The sequence below is a fragment of the Narcine bancroftii genome, chromosome 12 (genome assembly GCF_036971445.1).
Source record: "Narcine bancroftii isolate sNarBan1 chromosome 12, sNarBan1.hap1, whole genome shotgun sequence".
Lineage (NCBI taxonomy): Eukaryota > Metazoa > Chordata > Chondrichthyes > Torpediniformes > Narcinidae > Narcine > Narcine bancroftii.
In genome coordinates this window covers 90,256,382-90,283,456 of record NC_091480.1, presented here as the reverse complement: position 1 = coordinate 90,283,456, position 27,075 = coordinate 90,256,382, and the positions used below count along the sequence as shown (strand labels likewise).

The following is a 27,075-nucleotide window of genomic DNA, read 5'->3' as shown; positions in this document are numbered from 1 at the left end:
GGCCACGGCCCCCCCCTCCCGGCCACGGCCCCCCCCTCCCGGCCACGGCCCCCCCCTCCCGGCCACGGCCCCCCCCTCCCGGCCACGGCCCCCCCCTCCCGGCCACGGCCCCCCCTCCCGGCCACGGCCCCCCCTCCCGGCCACGGCCCCCCCTCCCGGCCACGGCCCCCCCCTCCCGGCCACGGCCCCCCCCTCCCGGCCACGGCCCCCCCCCTCCCGGCCACGGCCCCCCCCTCCCGGCCACGGCCCCCCCCTCCCGGCCACGGCCCCCCCCCTCCCGGCCACGGCCCCCCCCTCCCGGCCACGGCCCCCCCCTCCCGGCCACGGCCCCCCCCTCCCGGCCACGGCCCGCCCTCCCGGCCACGGCCCGCCCTCCCATTTTAATGATGTATTTTCAGATTTGAAGACGTCTTCCCTGACCTGAAAAGAATCATCATATTCATTTCATTTATGGTAGCATCAGTTCAGTCTGCCGTTGAACCACTGACACACCAGACAGCTCATGCATGGTTAAAGGTTGTCCGGCCATGAGCTACACAATAAAGATATTTTTCTTCCCCACAACCAGGTAGAAAATTGAATAATTGAATTCTCCCCCCCACCAACAAATCTGAAGATTTCCTAGCAATCCCTCCGATCAACTAGTAATGAATAAAGACTAAAGAAAGATTAGATTTAGTTAATCAGATTAAACAAATAGATCAACAATGTGCACAAATTAAAGATCCTGCATTATTATAAAAAGAGTTAAAACTAAATTTAATGTTCTTTCAACCTACCCAATTGAACATCATCTTTTAAGAGCAAAAGACAGTTTTATATTCATGATGAAAAATCTAGTAAACTCTTGGCTAATCAATTGAAGGGAACTGTTGCTAAGAGACAAGTTACTAAGATTTGGATGGTTGACGATAATATTAACTCAGTCGATTCTACAATAAATGATGCATTCAGGGAATTCTATTCTAGGCTTTATACTTCTGAATCTAATAACGATAACAGTTTAATGATGTGTTTTCTTGGACCATTTAAATACTCCCACGCTTTCTCTGAATAATCAAGAGTTTGGAAGCACCTATCTCACAAGATGAAATAGTTGTTGCTATTTCTTCATTATGGTCAGGTAAAACTCCAGGACATAATATTTTTTTAAAAATTGAGGGGCGCTGGGCAAAGTGGAGACTCTTGCCTTCTTTAGGGAAGAGTGAAAGAATTTCATGTTTCTTACATTCTAAAGGTAGTATTACATGACAATAATGGATCCTTTACCTTTAAATTGCTCGTAATCTAATTAAGTTTTGTATTAGCTGATCCATTTAAACAGGGCAATCTTCCATCATCTTTTAATAAAGCTTGTATATTCCTTATACCAAAAAAGGAAAAGTTCCAGTTGAGTGCTCCTCCTACAGGCCAATTTCTGTATTGAATGTTGATATTAAAATCTGGCTGAAGTTTGGCTCATAGACTGGAGAACATTTTACCATCAATTATTTCTGAAGATCAGACTGGTTTTATTAAAAGTCGTTATTCTTATTTTGATATGCGTCATTTATTGGATATTTTATATTTTCCTACCACTGCAGTCCCTGAATGTGTTTTCTCTTTAGGTGCAGATAAACCGTTTGATTGGGTTGAGTGGGGATACTTATTTGCGATCTTGGAAATATTTAATTTTGGACCATATTTTATTACTTGGATTATATTATTATATTCATGTCCTGCTGCTTCAATTCTTACTAACTTACAACAATCAAAACTTTTCAATCTCCAATGGGATACCCGTCAAGTCTGTCCTTTAAGTTAATTACTTTTTGATTTGGCCTTAAAACCATTAGCAATTGCATTTTGCGACTAGAGATATTTCAGGGAAATATAAGGGAATTAAACAAAGTTCCTCTTTATGCAGATGACCTTTTGGTTTTTATATCAAACCCTGATACTTCTTTATTATCCTTATTTTCTCAATTTAGTCAGTTTTCAGGGTATAAGTTAAATCTGTACAAGAGTAAACTCTTTTTAGGGAAAATTTCTCTACTTAAGCATGTGAAACTGTCTTTAATGAAATTGGTCATATGAATTCTATTAAAATGAACGTTCTATCTAAATTTTTGTACCCCTTTCAGTCTATACAAATTCTAAAACGTTTTTTGATTCACTTGATTCACATATATCGTCTTACATATAGCAAGGAAAGAATCCCCGTTTAAATAAAGCTCATCTTCAGAAGTCTAATAGGTATGGTAGTTTTGGGCTTCCTAATTTTAGATTGGTCAATATACATAACTTTGCATTCTTGTTACAATTTCATAATTTTTATTAAGTAGAAAGATAGCCCCCCCACCTATTCATGCACAATGGTTATAAAGGACCTTATGTCCTGTTTAAATTTGGGAAAAAAATTAGGTATGTAATTAATGATTCAAACATTAGATTCCAAATGTTATGGGACCTATTCATGGACTATTACCATAATCTCTAGGTTAAGTGTTAATACAAAACCTTGGCACTGTGTTGTCTCTCTCCAGGTGTGAGCTGCTTTGTTTTATCAATATTAATTTTCAACCTTGTTTAGAGTAGGGGTTTGAAAATTTAAATTTATTATGTCCACTTTTTATTATTATGCTTGTGTTTTGAAAATTCGTATGTACGATTATTTTAATACTGCTTTTTTGTTTAATTGCATGTTCCATAATTATACTGTACAAATTTATAAAAATGTTTTAATGTAAAATAATGCATCAGTGATACATTTGGTGCAGTTATCAAGGCTGCACCTCATATCTGGGACTGGAGCAAATTATTTGAAAGACTCCTGGTTCCAAATACTATATTCTCTCCTAATCATTTAAGAAATCATGTACCCAATCATTCAAGTTAGATAATTAGATCGAGAGAAAAATATTTGCTGCAGGCATTTTACAGTTAATGTTTTAAAAAAGGAAGTGTACAAAATATAATTCTCGGTTACACCAATTTCACATTTAAAGATCAATTGTTAAAAACATTTTTGTTTGCAAGAATCCAAATTACTTCCAATGGCCATCAATTACATCCTCATTAAATGCCAATTAATCTTTGAAAATATGTCCAAGAACACACAGTATTTCACAAAGTATTTTGGTAACTCAAAATACTTTGTAATTTGAACAACTGTAGTAGTTGGAAGACAACATCCCTCAAAAAGAAGTGGAGACCAGATACTAATCTGCTCTAGTGGGAAGACTAACATACAAACTTTGGTCAGAATGCTAAAAGAACTTCTCTATTTCAGTTTTACCAATGAATTTCAATGTTAGCTGGTGTGCTAGCTCAAATTAACAGCTCAAGCTCAGAGAAGGCCAACTCAAGACCTGGCTTAAGAACGCAAGTTACATCTATCCTTTGGAATCTTTTACATTAAATTGGACAAGACACCGTGCTGTATCTCCAAATTATAATCAATAATTGACCTAGGGTGGTCTCCATCAATACACCATTTCTTTACTGAAATGAATTGTTATTTTGTGTGATCAGGGTAGAGTGGAATCTAAAATGTTGAGTGCTTAATAGGCAGGAACAAATTGTATCAGGTGAGTCTACTTATTAAGTCGACCCATCATTAAACTTCGGGATGAATTCCAGGAATTAAGTCCCTGATGAAGTCCCCACACATCTATTCTGTGTACTTCCAGCAGGATTAGTATGATCTAACTTGCAATCCACCACACAAATTACAATTAGAAAAGGCATACTATTTTGCTTGATTTGGCACAAGCTCATTTCGGCAGTTACAATGCCCCATCCAAAATAGAAAGTTTACAATCATAGTGTGTTCCTGGAAAAAATATTTACATCTCGATTTTCTGTTACTTGAAGCCACATTTCTGCCAATGCATCAAATTATGGAAAGTTCAACGTTTTTAAAAATCTTTTCTTCTGCACCATTTCTGAAAAAAATGTTTGGGTAGTGATTTGTGAATTCTGCAATAGTAAATTCTGTTATACAAAGTATATTCAAGTGATGGTTTAAGGATACATACCCTCAATAACTCTTTTTCTCCAGGTTCTTTGATAAACATCCCCTCAATTTCCTGATTTATTGCCTCCAAGCTGTTCCTAAGACGTGGAATTAGCTTTGTGATAGCAAGGTTTGCTGGTAAAATCGGTACAAACTTGGATGTTCCCTTTTAAAAATATTTGGATGTTATTAACAAAAGCCAATACAAAAAGTTTAAAGAAATTGTTTTTCAAATTAATAGATGTGTACTATAAAGTCCTTCATCAAATCTTCAAAACATACATCTCTCTCTGGATTTTTAAAAAAATCTAAATATTTCACTTATAAATTAATAATAATAGTGTGGTGTAGTTGCAGTAGAGCTGATCACAGGTCAATCCACAGGTTCATCAGAGTAGCAGAGAGGATTGTTGGGACCTCCCCCGCCCCACCCCCAAAATCGATGTGATCTACCAGGATCGATGTCTGAAGAAGGCTCGCAAAATCGTTAAGAGACACCCACCACCCCACACTTGGTATCTTCCAGCTACTCCTGACAGGAAAGAGATACAGGAGTATGAGAGCAAAAACCACCAAGCTGAGAAACAGTGGAATGCTCATCAATTTCCTCTGAGAATCTACTAACAATTAACAATATTTATTTATTTTTATACCTATAAATTACTTGTAAATATGTGTACCCTGTCTATATACAGAATGCAGTTGCATGTTCTTACACTGAGGACCTAGGAATACCATTGTTTAATTGTACTTTATAATTGTATGATAATAATAAGCAAATTTGAAAGGAAAAGTTTGATTTCATAACCAGTTTTAAGTCAGTGTATTAGATTTAATGTTAAATGCTTGAATTCCAATATGTTTAAACACTCATGTTGAGACATTTAAAACCCATAAATAAAGCTGCACAACACTGTCACAGGGCCAGCGATTGGCCGGGTCTCGAATCCCGTTCTGTGAGGAGTTTATATGTTCTCCCTGTGTCTATGTGGGTTTCCTCCGGGTGTTCCAGTTGCTATCCACCGTTCAAAAAGTACCAGGGGTTGTAGGTTAATTAGGTGTAATTGGGCAGCACGGACTCATGGGCGAAAGGGCCCATTACCATGCTGTATGTCTAAATTTAAGATAAAAATGTTCATGCTTACAGCTTAAAGCTGGAATTCTTATGGACTGACTGATTTGCAAACACTTCAAAAATTACTGCGGAGGAATTACGAGAAATGGGAGACTTGGGCATACTTTGTTTATGCAATGCTTGTTCCATTTTATTTCTGATTTATTTTATTGTTCAATTTGCAAAAATATGATCCAACAATCAAGACCAACAAACGTGTATTGTTTATCCAAATATATGTGTATTATGCCAAGGTTGGCGTAGCGGTTAGCGTAATGCCTTTACAGAGCCAGCGATTGGGACCAGACCAGGGTTTGAGTCTTTGCTGTAAAGAGTTTGCATGTTCTCCCCATGTCTGCGTGAGTTTTCTCCTGGGGTGTAGGTTAATGGGGTGTAAATTGGGCAACACAGACTTGCGGGCCGACATGGCCTGTTACTGTACTGTATGACCAAATTTAATTTTTTAAAAATTTAAACTTGAGGACTTTCTCAACATTAGCAAATCAGAACGAAATGGAGAGAAAAACACATTCAAGGCATATAGTCATCCCCTGTCCACAGAGATTCAGAACATCAAGATTTATCTAGGCTTCACTTGAATACTGAACGACAAGAACAGACATGACAAGGAATTGCATCTTAATTGCTGTACCAAACCCATGGTAGTATGATCTCCATGCAGTGGTGATTGACGTTCTTTGTCTTTGCTATGCCGCTTGCTGAGTTTGGTGCGTTGGAGTTGTTGTCTGAGCTTTGCAATCTGGTTAAAATATTATAAAGAGGAAATCAAAATCATTCACCTGGATATTCAATTTTGAATATATTCAGCAGTTAACATATTTTGACAATAAATTGAATTAAGGAACAGAGGCAAGGAAAAAGAGGTTGGACAGATCTGTTATAAATTTGGAGGAGGAACGGGGGAGCATTGAGGAACTCCACATTCTCTCTGTGCGTTCATTTTGCCATACAAGTATTCTACAGATATTGGCTTGATGAATTCTTATCCAAAAATATTTCTATGATCAAAAAAGATTAAGGATTTTACAAAAAAACCAAAACAGGAATAGGGAAGTGATGTCATGCTGAGTTGGGAGTATGAAAATCAGGACAACCAAGTTAACGTTAAACTCAAGTGCATAACAGAAACTACTTTCTCAGACGTCTGAAGACATTTGACGTGTCCTCAAAGACTCTTACCAACAACCTCCATAAGCATCATACAAATATTCCTGCCTAGATACAAGAACTACTCTGCCCAAGACTACAAGAAACCGCAGAGAATGAATGGCAAATGCAGCTCAAGCCCACATAGAAATCAACCTCACCATCAACTCCATCAATGCCTCTCGCTGTCTTAGGAGAGCTGCCAAAATATTCAACAACATCCCTGTCATACTCTTTTCTGCAGCCAGAAAGTACCAGTTATCAGACCCTCAAATGGCTCTCACACTGACAAAAAGATAATGCTCTTGCACTATTTTTCTCTATTCCCTACACCGTTTTTATGCTCTATACCCAGTACTGTTTGACTATTGTATCATTACTCCTGACAGTCTTATTTGCTTACTCTGTTATTGCACGGTTGTACAAGTCAGATTACCTGGATAACATGCAGAACGACTATATTTTGGTTCTCTCGACAATAAAATTCATGTGTCTTATCATGAATTATACTGAAATATTATTTGGGATTTTGTTAACAGAGTGCACTACTTAGGGTGTAAAATTGGGGCAAGACGAGTCAAAGTTTATTGTCATCCAACTGCAAAGCACAACCTAACCAAACAATATTCTCCGGTCCCCAGTGCAAAACACACAGACACACAGCTTGTTATCGGCAATGTACTTTGTAAATGTCCTATATTTCACTTGCACAACTATTTTTCCATTAAGCAGTCAAGATAAATGAAGCTTTTTATCTGCATTTTTTTAAAATTTAGGCTCGAGGTGGCACAAAATTTCAAACTGAATGACAAACAGTAACATTTTTTTTTAAAAGTGAAAGGAGTGCTTTTTAAAAACTGCAAGACCTATCCAGAGCTTTTATATTTGTTGGATGGTGAAAATGTAATTAGAAATACTGTGCCATACCATTGCAGTGAGTTAGCTTGAAAATCTTTAGACACAAATTGTTTTAATCTCTTCAACAAGGTTTCCAAATTTTCAACTTTGAAGTTATAATTACAAGCACCAGGGTGCCACCACAGCCCATGTTTAGGTTGTGATAAGATCCTATCCATTTCCATAGGTCACAATTGTCCATATTCATGACAAATCAATAACAAATTGACATCTAATATTTTCAATCATAGAAGCCAGAAATAAAATCAAAATAAAAATCAGTGGAATTCAGCTGCATTCATATTCAAACTCTTATGTATTTGGAATCCTTCAAGTGTTCAGGGTGTATTAAGGGTAATGATGTACAATAAAACCCCTGGTATCTAAAACCCCTGGTATCTAGCACCTACAGGGATTGGTAGATATCAGTTAAGTAAGTTTTCCAGTTGCTTGAGACTCATTCTTACAATGCCTAACTAATACATCTGCACTAAGAATAAACAGTTTAAAATGCGTAAATACTATACCGTACTTACACTGAACTTTATTTGTATGAATATAAAAACCCTAAAGCATTTAACATTATTTTCAGTCACATTCTTTGAAAATATTTAATCGTTACTGCATCCTCGAAAGACAAACAATAACATTGATAATTAACCCCCCCCCCACCCAAGTTTACATATAAAACCTTACTAATATACACTAATAAAGACTCTTACTAAGCAGGGTTAAGGAGACACTTTAAGAGCATTACTCCAACAGCAAGCAACATCAACCAGCTCTTCATTCAAACAGCTGCTACAAGCAAAGAATGACCAAAGCACTCTACTAGCTGCATATTTGCTCCCTTCACTAAAGTTTTGTGTTACTTTAGAGAACATTTACTTTGACAATTTTAAAATTTTGTTTAATTTTTTATTTATTCTTATTCATTCCATTTATTTATTTATTGTTTTCTTATTTATTGTTCCTTGATATTTTTTGCCGGTTACTTGAATTCTGGATAACAGGGGTTTTACAGCACTTGTGAAATATTATTGTAGGAATGAGATAAAGAAACAATTACATTCTTGAATGGGATAGAAATGGATGAGTTTCCACATTGCATTTTAGATAACCCATTCAAGAAAAATTGGTGCCTCAAATCCATATACTCTATCTCTATTTTGACTCCTGTCCAGGAACTCCATTCAAGTTTATGCTCAAATTCCAGCTTCTCTAGTTACTCCACATAACAACTCTGGTACTTCTTCCTGATACAATCCAGTGATTTCCTCCAATTTCTCCTGTTATTTTCCTCGATTTCTTAATTATTGAGTGGCACGGTCAACTTTTGCACAATGTACAAAATATATGAAAAGATATTTAACCAAGGATCCCGTAGGTATTATAGCATCCACACTGGTTTACATGTTACCTCTTTTAGCTGATCTGCACTGCCCCATGATGCAGAACGTTTGTGAGAGTTCTTTCTCTTCAGTCCCATCTCATGCCAAGTACTAGGGGTCTGCAAACACAAAGATGCTCTTCATTTCTTTAAAATATTTTTATTGATTTTAATAGCTTATAATAAAAATAATACAATGAGATAATAGGAAGAGTTGCAATATTAATAAATCAGTATATCAAAAACAGGGGTAAATTGCAAAACTTACTCTCTGGACTACGAATTATGGATAACTAATAGTTAAAAAAAGAAAAAAGGGAAAGATAGAAAAAAGGAAAATATTAAAGAAACAAAAGAGAAAACAACTCAGTACCCCTCCCTAATAGCATTTCAATTATCGTTGAAAGAAAAATGAACAGAAAAAGCAAATATGAAAAAGAACATGGAAAAGACACAAGTCAAGATCATTCAATTACATTGAAGTGAAATTATAAGAGAGCGAATCATAAATGACCCCAACAGTATCTGAAATCTTATATCTGAATAAGAAATCTTTTCCATATGCAAACAGGACATGATTTTATGCAACCACCAATCATGAGTAGGCAGGGCAGCATCCTTCCATTTATGTAAAGTCTTCCCAAAAGAGAGAGCGTGACTCTGAACTGGAGTCAAAGAAGAATCATTCCCTCCCATTGTAACAAAGAGGGCCACTGAAGGACTCGGTCGGTACTAAATCTACATTGGATATTGTAAACAAAGTGCGGAAAACTTCTCTCCAGTATTTTTCTAGATGAGGACAAGTTCTTCATTTAACATGAAAGGAGAACTGTATTTAACAGAGAGCTTTATGTTATGGTCATCTCTACCAACACAAATTTTCTCCTTTTTCAACATCAGTTTCTTTTATGCTCTAAATTTTTTTGGATCTCATCAGCAAAAGATACCCTTGCACTATTTTTACCTGCACCTTCTCTGTACAGAGATTTGTTATTGCACTCCCTGCTGTACTAGTAGAATGCTAGTAGAGCTTTTGACTCTACCTAGGTACACCTGACAAATTTAATATATAAAAGAGCAAAGTTGGATACAATTCCATGAATCTTATTTCAAAGCAAAATATTCCCATTGTATAGAACTTGATGAAGAAGCAACAGACAAATGCAATACTCTTTATCATCTAATACATTTTAACTCAGGACAATGAAATTGGAGAAGGCAATCTTTGCTCCAAGCTCGCACTGCAATTCCAATGTTTCTGCAGCTGCTTTGGACATGTATAATTGCAAAATGAGGAAATTGCCGTACAAGTATGAAAGCAAAACATCTGTTGAAAGCTGAAGTGTTGCAGTGTTTAGTGGCAAATACAATACATAATGACACGAGAAAAACCATTTAATTTAGCATTTCTGCAGGATTCTAGTCCATCAAAACATGGACGAGAAAACTAAAATTGCACTTACTGTTTTTTACTTGCACTACTTCTATTTGTTTTGTAAGGTGGTTTATATAAATGTTTTGTAAGGTGGTTTATATAAATGTTTTGTAAGGTGGTTTATACAAATGTTTGCACAGTAAATGCAGAGTAGGAAAGGGCTTTGGCAAATACTAGAGCGCTAACATGGTTAACATGGTTATCCAACTGCACGAAAACCAACAAGGTCGGGTCAGATACAGCAATGAGCTCTCTGAACCCTTCTCCATTAACAATGGCGTGAAGCAAGGCTGCGTTCTCGCACCAACCCTCTTTTCAATCTTCTTCAGCATGATGCTGAACCAAGCCATGAAAGACCTCAACAACAAAGACGCTGTTTACATCCGGTACCGCACGGATGGCAGTCTCTTCAATCTGAGGCGCCTGCAAGCTCACACCAAGACACAAGAGCAACTTGTCCGTGAACTACTCTTTGCAGATGATGCCGCTTTAGTTCCCCATTCAGTGCCAGCTCTTCAGCGCTTGACGTCCTGTTTTGGGGAAACTGCCAAAGTGTTTAGCCTGGAAATCAGCCTGAAGAAAACTGAGGTCTTCCATCAGCCAGCTCCCCACCATGACTACCAGCCCCCCCACATCTCCATCGGACACACAAAACTCAAAACGGTCAACCAGTTTACCTATCACGGCTGCACCATTTCATCGGATGCAAGGATCAACAACGAGATAGACAACAGACTCGCCAAGGCAAATAGCGCCTTAGGAAGACTACACAAAAAAGTCTGGAAAAACAACCAACTGAAAAACCTCACAAAGATTAGTGTATACAGAGCTGTTGTCATACCCACTCTCCTGTTCGGCTCCGAATCATGGGTCCTTTACCGGCATCACCTACGGCTCCTAGAACACTTCCACCAACGTTGTCTCCGCTCCATCCTCAACATTCATTGGAGCGACTTCATCTCCAACATCGAAGTACTCGAGATGGCAGAGGCCGACAGCATCGAATCCACGCTGCTGAAGATCCAACTGCGCTGGGTAGGTCACGTCTCCAGAATGGAGGACCATCGCCTTCCCAAGATCGTGTTATATGGCGAGCTCTCCTCTGGCCACAGAGACAGAGGTGCACCAAAGAAGAGGTACAAGGACTGCCTAAAGAAAGCTCTTGGTGCCTGCCCCATTGACCATCGCCAGTGGGCTGATATCGCCTCAAACCATGCATCTTGGCGCTTCACAGTTCGGCGGGCAGCAACCTCCTTTCAAGAAGCCCGCAGAGCCCACCTCACTGTCAAAAGACAAAGAAGGAAAAACCCAACACCCAACCCCAACCAACCAATTTTTCCTTGCAACCGCTGCAACCTTGTCTGCCTGTCCCGCATCGGACTTGTCAGCCACAAACGAGCCTGCAGCTGACGTGGACATTACCCCTCCATAAATCTTCGTCCGCGAAGCCAAGCCAAAGAAAAGAAATGCTGCCACAAACAACAAATTTCATAAATGTTCACAACATTAATTTATGAGTTTGATTCTGTGACAGACTGACCTGAGGAAGTGAAAGTTTAAAAACAAAAAATGAATAATCTCTGAATATTGGGGAAAGGCTATTGTTTTTGCTGGAATGTTTAAATCAATTTATTTAAAAAAATATTAATTTATAATTGTTTAAAAAATCGTCTCCAAGACATTATCAATAGATGAATAGAGTATTATTAGTGCAAGTTTGATTATCAGGACTAAACCCGTGTTAGGCCACTGCAGAGATCAGCCAAAACTATCAGGAAAATTGAGTTAAAGCAGCAGTTGAACTGCCAAGAAAATATTAAGAACAAGACAGCAAATGATTCCTTTTTTTCAGTCACCCCCTCAGAGGGGAATTGCAAACTGTTTTACATATCAAAATTTACAAAATCTTCCTCCCTTAGTTTTGTATCCATACATCCACATCACTTACATTCACTATTTACACCAGAGGTCCCAATACCTTTTAGGCCATCAACACATTCAGGGTCGACATGGTCCTTCATCGACCTCCAGGCATGAAATCCTGGCGGGGAATGGGTAGGGTGGCCAGACATCTGGTTTTAGGCTGGACAGTCCAGCTTTTAAGCTTCTGTCCTCTGTTTAGTGCCACCCCGAGCCAGACATGAATTTGTCCTCCATTTGGGGGCAGAAAGGGCTCTTATCTGTTAAATGCAGCATCCCAGGTTTCGCAGGCCGATTGTGGCAAACTGGTGCATGCACGATGAGGGAGAACTGTTACGACAACGCTCAAAGTGCCGGTTGACACATATGTAATGAGGAGAAAGTATGAAGGTTCATGGCAGGTAAGCTTCCTCCACACCACTTAACTCTTCCCTCTTCTGAGGGAGCTGTGCTGGACCAGGTGGGGGGTGGGGGAGGCACTATTTTAAATCAACACCACCTCCCGGTGTTAGTGACCTCCTGGATGCTCCATCGACCCATAAGGGTCAATATTGACCACTTTGGAGATCCCCAATTTACACCATCACCACCAATGTGGCACTTTGTTGTTATTCTCTCTCTGTTCAAGGGGCTTCCTATGGTAACAGGAGGACTTTATATTTTGGTCCTTACCCACACTGCCCTCACTCACATTGGCTGTGCCAAGCCTCAGTGAGTCAACATGTACTCCTGCAGACTGAAGTGTACCAGTCAGCAGCATTCCACCAAATACATCTCAATGTGCTGAAAGACCAACAGGTTTTGGGCCGGACCAGATTGTCTTTCACCAACTTGCTGATCTTCCAGCAGACCTCTATTACCCTTTACACAGAGGATTCAAGCCAGGTATTATCCACCTTTTACACACTTCACCTACCTGTGTGAACGCACTGAAGGTGTAATGGGGGGGGGGGGGGGGGTCCTGAACTGATACTGCTTTTATCCGCCAAGGTAGGTAGTGTCAGAGGCAAAGCAGGGCCAATCTAAAAGGGAAAGCCACGATGCCAGGTTGAAACAGAAAGGGAAGACGACGTCATGATGAGATCTTATATGTGCAACATAAATCCAGAGTCCCAGGCATAGAAAAATTCAAAAACTCAATCCGCAAATCCCTGACTGCCCTTTCCATCTGAGCTCCCAATGCCTTGGCCACAAGTGCATCTGAACTCCTGACGCCCTGGGCTGCTCGTTTAACCTCACCCTCCAGTGATTAATTTTAGTGCAATGCTTCATTCCCACAAATCCAGTGTGTGCTTTCAGCTGTGTTCATTGCAGTAATATTTTTTTTCCAGTCTAAATTGCTTTTGAATAAAGATTTTAAGAATGAAAAACTATTTATTTTTTCAGTGTAAATGGCTTTTGATTAAGATCACCTTTTATTGTCATTGACTGTGCACATGTGCATCAAACAAATAAGATATAAAAACACAATATTCAATGTTTGGCCGTATTCAGTTCACGTTTAGCACTTAATGGACCTAAAATGTCTACTGGAGGGCAGCCGATCAAACAGATGATGACCAGAGTGGTAATGGTCTTTCAGGATGTCGGCTGCTCTACTAAGGCCACAAGAGCTGAATAAATCCTCCAAATATATCCGATAATAAAGGTTTTAAAAATGAAAAAAACTACATTAAGAAAAACACATTGAACTGTATAAGGGACCTGAATATCTCACCAAAGGCAGTTAATTCATATGTAAGCATACAGCCAGTTATTTCTAGTCCTCATTTCAGTAACATCCAGCATTGAGAATTTACAATATACCTATAGTTCAATTAGAAGTTTAAAAATTCCAAGATGTTCAGCATTGTGGACAATTCTATGCTGCTATTATGCTTCAAAGTAACTCGAGTGTGTCATTAAAATATGCCATTATTGCGTACAGAACAATGTCACTGCCCGGCGCGTATGTTTCACATCACACTAGATGCTGTGCTACACACCCCGCCTCTTTTACTCTGGGAAGCCAGTTTGCTGTGTAAAAGGACTCACCAACCTGGCATTTCTTCTGTTCTCTATGAACAAGCAAGCAGGTTTCCAGAGACGGGTCGTGTATATGGTAATAACGTGGCTTTTCAGCGTAAAAATGGTGTATGTGTGAATCTGATCTACGGGCTGTTACCCGGAAGTACACAGTTCTGTCACACTGTTGCTGGGGATGAATCACAACGAGAACCTTGGCATCTTTTACACATTCGGCAAATCTGCATTCTGCAAAGAGGTAGCTAATGTCTCTGCTCCACCGCAGTCATCTCAGGTACAACATGCACTGTGGGTAATGTTTCGATTATAAAGGAAGGATCTGACTGAGAAGGCTCCTCTCCCTGCCAGCCAGGCCAAGTTCTGGTGCTGGTTTGTGAGCACTGGCATTGAGGCAGTGGAGTGGCCTGGATGGTCTCCTCTAGGAACCACCCCACCGTGTCCATCGATCAAATCCTCGTCTCTCAGTGCCTGCTGGACACAACATGCTGACCATTACATGTATTTTTGAAAAACAATTATTCCAATTGGGATACATTATGCCCTTTCATTCATTGAGAATTTGTCTCATGAAAATTACATTTCAGTAGAATCCTCACTCCAAACCAGAACACAGCATTGCAAGCCGACATTTCCTGACAGTTAACCTCAGGCAATAAAGCAAACACATTTCTTCCAAGCTTGTACAATTAAAAGCGCAATAAGTCAATGTTTCTTTATATCCTTTTTTCCACACTTTATAAATTTGCAGAACCTTGAGTGTCCATCAGATAGTCTCATCAATTTATGCACAAACATACAAAATCAATAGCAAGCCACCTTTTCACTGTGTAAATCAGTCTATTTTTGCAGTTATTTAGGAGTTGTTCAAATGTGATATTTATATATCAGTCCGTTGATCATGTTATAATGAAGAATATATTTTGATCATGGAAAAATTCTGATTAAAAAATATCAACCCAAATACAATGTACTGGATGCCTTTGTGAATTTGGACAGTGTTAACAAAGAAGAACAAGGCTTGTTTCTCAAATTTGCAGCTCAGAGTTAAGCCTCAATTTAATTTGGGCATCATGTTCACAAGGGCAAACAGTACACTTCTATACTGGGTAGGTTTAGGTTCCATTATTGTCACTCCAAATCAGTTCTCAGAACACAAAACATTTTGGTAAAGATTTAATTAACCTGCCCTGTTACTTTTATAGTCTGCATCTGTACTCCCACATCCTTTTCTTGCCAAGCCTCATTCACACTGTGATCGCCTTATTCATTCCCAAAACATACTACCTAAATTTGAAACCAACATTTCTACATTTAGAAACACAGGAGTGGCAGATTAAAGTCTAAATCTTAAAAAAAAATGAAGATCATAGGACTTCATCTATTTGAGGTTTACCCTCAATCTATAGAACGTCAACTAAATTTTGATTTGTTTGCAGTTCATGTAGCCTTATTCTTGAAGCTTGCCAAGAGAGGTTAAGCACAAAAAGTATTCCAATCCTCTCTCATTTGCATGAGAGTTAAAGATTTCAAATGGATAATTCAAAGAGGTGAGTGAACAAGGCTTACAAACTATTGCACCTCGACACCCACAATTCCTATGATTAATCATGCAGTTCAACAATTCAAACAATTTTTTTTTTTAAATTCTAATCTCCAAACCAAGATAAACAATTGGATTGAAAAATCATTTTTTTAAAAAAAAATCACACCAATCACACGTTGTACATATAAGTGGCAGCAGTGGGGGACATGCCGGGGATCCATGGCGGAAGTTGGGAGATCTCAGTGATCAGCGGTAGCACTGGGGACATGCCGGGGATCCATGGCGGAAGTTGGGAGATCTCAGTGACCAGCGGTGGCACTGGGGACATGTCGGGGATCAGTGAACGGCAGAATTAAACATTATTTTAATGTTTACAGAGCCTTCCCTTGTTGTTTAAGACCAGTTCTCCAAAAGAAGGTTTACCCTGATCATTTTGGATAATCAGAATTGTACTCTATGTATGTGTATAGAGTGTGTATGGCACATTCACATGTGGGGGACTCTCTTTTGCTTCAAGAGGTGCCAGGCAATTTCTGCTGATGGCGAATCTGTTTGCCCTTACAGCAGACTAAAGCACATTTCATGTAATGTTACATCTGTTTTATTATATCTAGAATCTCTTCGCCATCTTGAATAATTGTTGATTTTTTTCCCCAAACTTTTTCCAGCTGAGTTAACTCTCATGTCGCACTAAATCTTTGTTCAATTATTGCACTTACTTGATGTTGTACTTTTGGGTTGCATTTAATGGATAAGGTTCCTTTTCTGTAGCTAAATTTTCAAAATGCTCTGCACTTTTGTATATTGCACCGCAGAGACTGAAGTGTTTCTGGTGATGAATCTTTTAAAGTTAATGAGAGAAAATCAGCAGGTTACATGGCATCTATGGGAAGTGGGCAATCAATTTCAACAGCCTAAGCCTTCCATCAATGTGTAAACAAAAAGTAGGTGGGTGCCAAATAAAAAGGTGAGGGGAAAAAAACGAGGTCATAGGTAAATCTGGGTGGGAGAATAAAAGAGAAAGAAGCTGAGGCGATTAGGGGAATGTAGTATTTCTCAATGGGGAAGGAAGGGGATGGGGAGTCTGAGGAAAGGGAGAGACGGGCTGAATGGAAACTAGAGAAATCGATGTTAACGTCCAGACAGAATATTGGATGTTATTCCTCCAATTTCCAGGAAGCCAGGGACAGACCCGTCATTGTGAGAATGGGATGTGGAATTAAAATTGGTGGCCACTGTTTCTGCAATGGACTGAGCAAAGATGCTCAACAAAACAATCTCCAGGTCACTGTTCAGTCTCTCCTAATGTTGGAGAGGGAGGAGCTGTGTACATGCGTAGCATTTCTTGCGGTTCCAGGGATAGTTACCAAGGGGGAGATTATTGGGCAAGGGAGTGCCTCTGCAGAAAGGAAAAGATGTGAATGGTGGTGGGATCTCGTAGGTGGTAGAAAATTCCTGTGGATAGATAATAATGGAGACTGGTGAGGTGGTAGGTGAGGATCCTAATTGTGTCTTGTGTTAGAGAGGGCCAAGGCAGATGTGCAGGAAAGACTGAGTTGATAACGGTAAAGGGAAAGCCATGCATTTTGAAGAAAGCGGACATCTCTGATGTTTTGGAATGGAAAATCTCCATTCTGGGAATAGATGCAAAGAACGCAATGTAACGGAGGTAACTGTGTGAGTGGATTTGTAGAAAATATCTGCAGTTTGTCTCCTGAGATGGATCGAGAGTGAGAAAGGGGAGCGTTGCCAAAGGTTAGCAGCGAAGTGGATGAAGTTGACGAGCTCGTCATGGGCACAGGAGTCAGCACCCATGTAGATGTAGAGGTTGAGTTGAGGAGTCTTACCTCTGTAGGCTTGTAGCATGGATTGCTCTATATAACTGCATGTCAATGGCACTTGTACAAAATGGCAGATCAAATCAAATGATCCATGCATATTAAGCTGAAAAATGTCTCTTATTAGTTGGTCTTTATCTGTATTTCACATCAAGGAAATTTGTATTTCTTTAGGGTAACAAAGTGGTTGTGAAATTTGCATCTTTAGATTACTTCAGGCTCACAATACAACGTGCTAATCCCTTTACAATATACCATGTACTAATGGAATTTTAATTTGTGATCTGGATTATGTCAGGAGAGCACAAAACGTGAACACCAGTTCAGCTGTCTGTTTAAAAAAACAATTAAACTGACCGAGAAAAGCTTTTTTAAAAAAAAAACCCATAACCTGGTACAAGAAAACTTTTCTCCAGGAAATGTCAAAAACAATCTGGCACACTCTCTATTTCCACCACAGACCAAAGTTTTAAATTGCAATGGCGTTGTACGTGACAAAGAGCTGAGCCCCAATATCCTTAATTTTCTATTAGTGCTGCATGACCTGCTGAGTTTCTCCAGCAGATTTGTGTATTGCACTGCTTTAAAATTACAATAGTTCAGTAATTGGTGTATTTAAAAGATCCATCTGGATTCTCAAGTGTCCTTTCTCTACTTTTCAGAAATGTAGGTTAAATTGGAAAACCATTTGACAGTTGCACAAGTCAATCAGTTTTAATTTCTAGGCATAGCTTCTGGTGAGTTTAAGATCGCCCAAAAGCAGCTTGTGCCCTCAACAAAATAGAATTCCCATTGCCCAAAAGCAGCTTGTGCCCTCCACAAAATAGAATTCCACACAACCTAACTAGATGTTTCTATTTCTGAAGAGTTTGACCACATTGCAAAATGCAAAATTGGTTTTTGTGCTGACATGAATGTTGCTATGCATTCTCAGAGCATATCATGAGGTGATTGTTAAATGGCCTACTTAAACCGATGTTGATTTTAAATACAGGCAAGCTCCAATTTTGCCCACATCCTTCAAAGTTGGGATTTTTTGTGGTTCCATTTAATTTTTGTTCTTGCTTACAATTAAATATTGCAAATAAAATGTTTGAGTGTATATGAAAAGAAAAAAATTTACCTTTCTGGTAAATTGTGATTAATTTTTTTTTAAATTCCCAACACTTCAAATTGGGGTGTAGAGTGAAAAGGCAGGAGTACTTTAAATGAAGGTGTTTATTTTAGACAAAACTCATAGCCAATTTTTATATCCCATAGAAGTGTTTTCTGAAATATGATCCTCAGTACCTCAAGGGCAATGTGATATCTTGTAAATATTTCAACACATGTAGTAACTGGATCATTTGGTTTTTGCCTTCATGTCTGTTTTTAGTTTTTTTTTGTCTTTAATCTAATTAGTATGTGTATTTCCTTGTTTAGTTGCTCACCTAAGTTGTTTAAAACCTGTAAAATCCATTATTTTAGCAATGTAACTCTTCAAATGAAGGCTCATCATACTTAAGATTCTTTTTAGTTACTTGGGTGTAGAATTTGTATTGGGAAATGTTTTAAGCTGTTGGTGCAAAAGTATTGTATTTTGTTCCTTTTTATTGTCTTTGGTAGCTTGGGATTTGAAGAAAAAATGAGTTGCATTATAATGCAACGAGGACACATCCCTAAAATTGTTTCAGCTGCGCCCCCTCCACCAAATCCAGCACCAGTTCTGATGCCAGGGTCCGGAGTGGCATGGAAGCCAAGCCCAGCAAGACAGGATCTGCACCTCACCAGAACTAGGTAAAAGTTTATTTCTCATGATCAACAAATTTTGTCATGTTTTGTAAATGTGCCTCCCCAGAAAGAGCGGTCTTGCTAATGTAGCTTGTGCTCCATTGTCTCTTCTTAGTTTGGGTACCTGGAATGCAGACATCTACCAAGCCACAGGTGGTGACCCAGGAAATGAGGGAGATGTTGCTCTCAATGGACTGTGATGATGTAGAGAGGGAGCATATTCGGTAGGAGGTGCAGAGGGCCCATGAGAAGCAGATGAGAGAGGCACAGGAGATGGAGATGACAGCACACGAGGCAGACAGACGCACCCAGTCAGGGGAGATGACAGGGTTTGGACAAATGTTCAAAGATTTCCAAGCAGGAAATGCAGAACCAGGCTTTGTTCATGAGGGACAGGATTACTATAACGTCATCCTCTGCTTGACAAGCTCCCATTGCACTGCAACAAACTCCCATACAACAGTATGCAACTCATCAACCTCAGCCTGTATTTCTTTCATGCACCACAACAGAATGACTGTATGCAACACTCAGATGAAGCATCAGCGTCTTTTCAATTACTCTCATCCTTCCTCCAGCTGCTGGAGGAATACAACTTTTGAAAGTGGTTATTGATGTTTGGTTTTATTGCACAGTTGTAAATAGTTAAATGCAATTGAGTTAAAAGCTTTTATTTTCATTTCAATTTTTTGACAAGTGCATTATAATTTATCAAAATTTGTAATTTACTAGCTTAATTGATTACAGGAAGCACATAATTGCCTCACAGATCACCTGGTGACTGTGCGCTGGTGCACCCTGATGAGCAACCTGATCAGAGTTATCTGGTAGATCAGTGTTCTACTCAGGCAACAAGTATTCCTTGTTGATCTCACATATTGTGTAGAGGCAGCATCTGATACAAAAAAGTGGTTCAAATATCAAGTCACTTGGCCAAGCATCCCCAGACACTTTGGAGACATCTGAAAGCATTTTCCACCACCATCCCTGCTGAGTTCATATGGAAGTTATAACTACCCTTCTGTTGATCAAATGTGTGGTGGTTAGTGAACCCCTTCATCAACCACTTCCTGAATGGGTAAGCTGAGTCTCCGATTAGATGCACAGGGATCTCCACTCCATTAACAATTTTGGATTTCTGTAGGCAACCTCAGAGTAGGGTACCTCAACTCCTGTACAGTAGGGTACCTCAACTCCTGTACAGTAGGGTACCTCAACTCCTGTACAGTAGGGTACCTCAACTCCTGTACAGTAGGGTACCTCAACTCCTGTACAGTAGGGTACCTCAACTCCTGTACAGTAGGGTACCTCAACTCCTGTACAGTAGGGTACCTCAACTCCTGTACAGTAGGGTACCTCAACTCCTGTACAGTAGGGTACCTCAACTCCTGTACAGTAGGGTACCTCAACTCCTGTACAGTAGGGTACCTCAACTCCTGTACAGTAGGGTACCTCAACTCCTGTACAGTAGGGTACCTCAACTCCTGTACAGTAGGGTACCTCAACTCCTGTACAGTAGGGTACCTCAACTCCTGTACAGTAGGGTACCTCAACTCCTGTACAGTAGGGTACCTCAACTCCTGTACAGTAGGGTACCTCAACTCCTGTACAGTAGGGTACCTCAACTCCTGTACAGTAGGGTACCTCAACTCCTGTACAGTAGGGTACCTCAACTCCTGTACAGTAGGGTACCTCAACTCCTGTACAGTAGGGTACCTCAACTCCTGTACAGTAGGGTACCTCAACTCCTGTACAGTAGGGTACCTCAACTCCTGTACAGTAGGGTACCTCAACTCCTGTACAGTAGGGTACCTCAACTCCTGTACAGTAGGGTACCTCAACTCCTGTACAGTAGGGTACCTCAACTCCTGTACAGTAGGGTACCTCAACTCCTGTACAGTAGGGTACCTCAACTCCTGTACAGTAGGGTACATCAACTCCCTCCACATGGAAAATATCCCCCTTGATCCAGCCTTTCTGTAGATGGACAAGTTGGTTAAATTTCGAGCATCATGGGTGCAACCAGGCCAACCCACATACACATCTATGAAGCTGGAACAACAGTGTTTAGATAGACATGAAGCACATTAATTGATAAAGAGCAATAATTGTAACTCAGGGCATGATCCTTACCAGTAGTTGTGGTCCACAGCCTGAAAAACAATGGAGTGCCAGCCTTTCCGACTATAGTAGGCTCGTGGGTCCTCATGGGGGCTCCGATGGGAATATGCCATCAATGGTTCCAGCACACATTGGATATCCCCATTCTGCAAATCCATCCATTGTTGTGCACCACTTGGTAGGTCAATAAGACGTTTAAATAAGTCCCTCTTCAATGCTCCAGTTACTTCGTGTACCAGCACACACATGCAGTCGCCACACCAACACCAAAAATACAACTGGTGGATCAATATTAACATGGGCTAGCGTATCACCACAAATAGTGAGTTTAAGCCAAGGTTCCAGAGGCTGTCACCAGTTTGTCGTCTTGCGCCTCAGGTGTGGCTCGATGAGTTCCAATACAAAGTCAAAAGTGTCCTGAGACATACGGAAATGACCCCTCCACTCATCTTCATCAAAATTGTTTTGGACATTGGACCAACAGGGGCCTGCATGGTCTCTCTCTCTCGCCTCCACATTTTTCTATTAGACAGCGGCACGAATTAACTCAAGGAAACATCTCCACCTATGGTATCTAAAGTCCAAGTGCATTTCTGACTCAAAATGCTCCCTATTTCTCTTCAAATTCTCTTCCAATGTATTTCTGATCGCACAAGTATGTTGCTCACACGGATTCGGCATCCATCTGCACATCATGGAGTCATGTATGATGTGCAGGAAATTAGCATGTGCTTGAAGAGTGCTATACATACTCACAACTAGTAGCAGAAGCACATCAAGATCAACCGCCATTTTGTATTGAAGGGTCTGTCCGATGCACATCACAGTAGGCGTCGATGCAGTGGAGTTACACATCTTGCCTCTTTTGTGCCCACGATGCCGGCTTGCTGTGTAAAAAGCCACAATGACCTGGAAAATTGTAGGATTTGCTCATTTCAGTGTGAATGACCACAGCCGGCATATTGTGGGTCTTCATTTCAGAAATATTGAAGGATTTCTGTGTAAAAGACAAACTGACTTAAGAAAGCTCCATTCCCAAGATCAGCTTTTTCATGTTTCAAGCCTCTTTCGCACTGGCCCTGAAGAGGCAATTTTCCTGCCATTGTGAATGCTCCAACTGGGTGCAAGAGGGAGGAAAATCAACAGGAATTAACCCACCTAGGGAGGTAGCATCATTGCCATTCGTTTCAAATCAGCTCCAGTGTGAATGGGTCCCATTAGTGAAGCGATGATGTTCTTGTGTGCAGGAATGTTGAAGAAAACAATGATTCAAATAACAGTTTAAAAAGGCATAAATTTTGTATTCAATTTACTAAATTTGCAATACAGATCAATGTATTATGATTTCGTATTTAAACAAAATTAATCATCCCTAATTAAAACACAATTAACCATCATGTACAGCATAGTATGAGCCCTTCAGCCATGATATTGTGCTGGACTCGATACAGCTACTCCAGTATCAGAAAAATCAGTGGGAATAAAACATGCATAAGAGTGTGGGAACATACAATTTAATAAAACATACGTGCAAAATTTATAAAAGAGCAGGGGAAAATTGTAGGAGGAATGAAAATGTGGGAAAATATGGACACAATTTAATTAAACAACTGAATTAAAGTATACTTCAAAAGTATACTTTGGTGCAAGAATGCACCAAAACTAACTTGAGATTCAGTCATCTTTGTTGTTTGTTATTTTCTTCAACAATTCTGCTCCATTTTTCTCCTGTTGTTGAGTGTGGGGTGAGTCCGTGAAAGGGGGTGCATGTGTGCCCATATTATTTTTTTTAAACCACCATGCCCCCCCCCCCCCCCCATCCAGAATGAGTGGCTGGGATGAGGTATAGGCAGTGGTGTATCTTCGGAAATTAACACCTATGGCAAGCACTGAAATTAAGCCTCACCCTACCCCCGTGAAGTAGACTGATGCGTCTATGCTTCTGGCAGACCCAGGGTTCCAACAGCAGTGCCATTAGCACCTGCCTGCCCCTGGGCTACATCTGCCTCTGCCAGAGTCATGCACTTGAAGGTCTCTGCATCCAGGACATGCAGCCAGTTGATTACTCCCCCACAGCATCTTCAGCAGTTTCTCAAACCCAGCCAGGTGCTAGCACACCTTTATTGCCATCTTCAACTTTGTCTCCTGTGACTGCAGTTTCAAAAATTTAGCCACCCCCGACTGGAAACTTCCTGGTATGATTCTGCACATCCCCGTTGGAAAATCCCCGTGACGTGTGGGAACATTCTCAAGATTGAGAGGCTGGAGTGAGGTGGAAAGAAAACTGCCTGCAAGAATGTGATATGTCACTTAGGACGTCACCGCTGGAGGTTGGGTCTCCCTCTGCTCTGTGATATTGGGTAGGCAATGTGAAAGGGTCCATGGAACCAGGTTTTCTTGGTCCAGTGTGAATGGCCCTAGCAGTATTTCAAAATAGGTCATTCACACGCCAATTTAGCTTGTTGTCAATGTCAGTGTGCCTGGCTTGTTAACTAGCTCAACTGGTGAATCCAGCCAGGGGCCTGCCTGCATTTTGGTCATGCCTTGATAAGGGCACAGGGCCAAAATATTGGTACGCATCTTTGATACATAAAGAATGCTGTGTGACTGTTTCTCCTGTTTTTGGTGTAAAATATTCAATCCATGTGTTAGGGGATTTGGTTCCCAATACTCCTTGTACACAACTTGTGCACGGAAAGTTTACCATTGGAAGTAAAAGGCACTCATTAGTTAACATACACCCCATGAATAACCATTTATGTCCATGATCTACTGCCTTTCCTGTTCTGCAGCCCAAAATCCAAAACATGCATATTTAAAACTGAACTGCAACAATTTTTTTTTGTTTTAGGAGCTTTAATCACACATTATATAGTTGCTTCAGTCAAATGATTGACCACTTATAAAATCAGCAAACTATTTAATCTCAAGGGAGATGTAAAACACTGTACAAGATTTAATGTACATCCAAGCTTAGTTGCTGCCTTGACTTAAACTGAGCATTAACTACTTCCATTGTGGCTGTTCATGCAGCAATACACTACACATTTAAAATGAAAGAATATACTTTGATTAACGGTGAACACAAGTACCAAATTTGAAACAAATATAAATACACATCCTAAGGTAAAGTGCATTCTATACTCACATGGATTTCAGGAATAATAGATACCAGTATGCAAAGTCTTCAATGTACTAAACACGCCATGCTTGCAGAAATTACCTCAAATTCATATGTCTTCTTTGGCTTGGCTTCGCGGACGAAGATTTATGGAGGGGGTAAAAAGTCCACGTCAGCTGCAGGCTCATTTGTGGCTGACAAGTCCGATGCGGGACAGGCAGACACGGTTGCAGCGGTTGCAGGGGAAAATTGGTTGGTTGGGGTTGGGTGTTGGGTTTTTCCTCCTTTGCCTTTTGTCAGTGAGGTAGGCTCTGCGGTCTTCTTCAAAGGAGGTTGCTGCCCGCCAAACTGTGAGGCGCCAAGATGCACGGTTTGAGGCGATATCAGCCCACTGGCGGTGGTCAATGTGGCAGGTACCAAGAGATTTCTTTAGGCAGTCCTTGTACCTTTTCTTTGGTGCACCTCTGTCACGGTGGCCAGTGGAGAGCTCGCCATATAACACGATCTTGGGAAGGCGATGGTCCTCCATTCTGGAGACGTGACCCATCCAGCGCAGCTGGATCTTCAGCAGCGTGGACTCGATGCTGTCGACCTCTGCCATCTCGAGTACTTCGACGTTAGGGATGTAAGCGCTCCAATGGATGTTGAGGATGGAGCGGAGACAACGCTGGTGGAAGCGTTCTAGGAGCCGTAGGTGGTGCCGGTAGAGGACCCATGATTCGGAGCCGAACAGGAGTGTGGGTATGACAACGGCTCTGTATACGCTTATCTTTGTGAGGTTTTTCAGTTGGTTGTTTTTCCAGACTCTTTTGTGTAGTCTTCCAAAGGCGCTATTTGCCTTGGCGAGTCTGTTGTCTATCTCATTGTCGATCCTTGCATCTGATGAAATGGTGCAGCCGAGATAGGTAAACTGGTTGACCGTTTTGAGTTTTGTGTGCCCGATGGAGATGTGGGGGGGCTGGTAATCATGGTGGGGAGCTGGCTGATGGAGGCCAAACATTTTGGCAGTTTCCGCAAAGCAGGACGTCAAGCGCTGAAGAGCTGGCTCTGAATGGGCAACTAAAGCGGCATCGTCTGCAAAGAGTAGTTCACGGACAAGTTTCTCTTGTGTCTTGGTGTGAGCTTGCAGGCGCCTCAGATATCTCACTTTGAAACCCCATTAAAGCAATTCAAAATGCATTTTAGAATATTTCCTAAAAAGCAATCAATAAATGAATGCAAAACTGCAGTGTGCTTATCTCAATCAAGATACTTCTTATAAACCCTGGCAAGAAATCAATACATCAAGTTTTACAAGTGCCCTTATAAAAATATCACAAGTGATAGGATCAAAAATAATCAGGTGACCTGCAATTAGATGTGAAACAGAATTAAATAACTAAATGGTCATTAAAAGTACACCACGAGATTACACATTCTTCCTTAAAGGGACTGTTGACACCATTTGTCCAGGAATTTAAGCATCAGGCCACTTTTGTGGCTTGTTCCACAAGTGTTCCAAATAGATAGATCAAGTTTGATTATCTCCCAATCAAATTAAAACTGCATAATATAAACAGGCCCTGCAAGTCATTCAATATATAAATTTATTTCTTACTAGTTGCAGAGGTTTCTAATTTATGAGCTGTTTTAAAAAAATTAGATTTTTTTGATCTTAGCTTCCAAGATGGAATCAAAGTTTATAATCTTAAATGCAATAATATTTGGTTGGGTGTAGGACCACTTCCTAATTGTTCAAGAGCAGAGCAGCCAAAGTGGCAAACAAGGTCAGTGGCCCAAATTCAGGCAGTCCTGCATCAAGCTCACCGACACCTTCAGCAGTTGAATCTGTGCCAACTGTACATTATTTATGGATCAACGTCAAACCAAGAGATCCATGAACATGTAGTTTAGGTGCATGTATATTTGAAAGTTATGCTTTTTTCATGTCGCAAATATTTCACAATCTACTTTAAAGTACAAAAAAAATCACAACAAAACAAATTTTTGGGCCATGCCATCACAAAAATACAAAATGAATTTCAGGAATGGTCAATGCCAGTCTAGTTCCAATTCTGCATTTTACTCGTGGCCTGATAGCATAATGATCAATACACAAAATATAGTTCTGTCATAGCCATTTTATTAATTGGTTTAAACAGGTTTAAAATCACTTAATAACAATGTTTTAGACAGGTAATAAGGAAGAAATGCTGACAACCATTCACTGGGACATAGAAACAGATGACTGCTATTCAAGAGTTCAAACAGAGCAGCAAATCATTCATCTTGCTGTAAAAGTTTCAGCTGAAAAAAAAATCACCCAAGCATTTTTAAATTGGAAAACCAAATAGCTGGGTCATCAAGGCTTTGGAGACAAGAGTGGAGGGGAGGAGGCAACACAAGAAACTGGACTAGAATTTGAACTTGCAATCTGTCACACAAGCCCAAATCGGTTGGGACAAACATTAATCTCAGCCCCAAGAGACTAGGAATTAAAATTCAAAAGATTAAAATGCAATTATAAATCTGTAATGGGAACACTGCCATAAAAATCCCTGTTTTACTTCACCGGTAGCCTTTCCAGAAGGACATCTGCTATTCTTTGAGGTTTCCACATGTCAACTGGTATGAATCCAGACAGGAATAAATTTTAAAAAAAGTTGAGAAAGTAACTCACAGGTTCATTTGAAAGGCTGAATGTGCCATTTCCCACTATTTTTGATTCAGCAATGAAAAAATCATCATGAAAGGCCAA

The 27,075-nt window shown here is 40.1% G+C and overlaps 1 protein-coding gene across 1 annotated transcript in view; it reads right to left on the bottom strand.

Moving 5' to 3' along the window:
- LOC138746487 (glucocorticoid-induced transcript 1 protein-like) overlaps positions 1 to 27,075 on the bottom strand; it is a 59,068-nt gene that overhangs the window by 9,329 nt on the left and 22,664 nt on the right. Inside the window, exons 3-5 of the mRNA XM_069904686.1 lie at positions 8,596 to 8,685; positions 5,764 to 5,871; positions 4,020 to 4,163 (exon numbers count right to left, since the gene is read on the bottom strand). Of these exons, the coding sequence (XP_069760787.1) occupies positions 4,020 to 4,163; positions 5,764 to 5,871; positions 8,596 to 8,685 (342 nt within the window). The remainder of the gene's footprint in view (positions 1 to 4,019; positions 4,164 to 5,763; positions 5,872 to 8,595; positions 8,686 to 27,075) is intronic.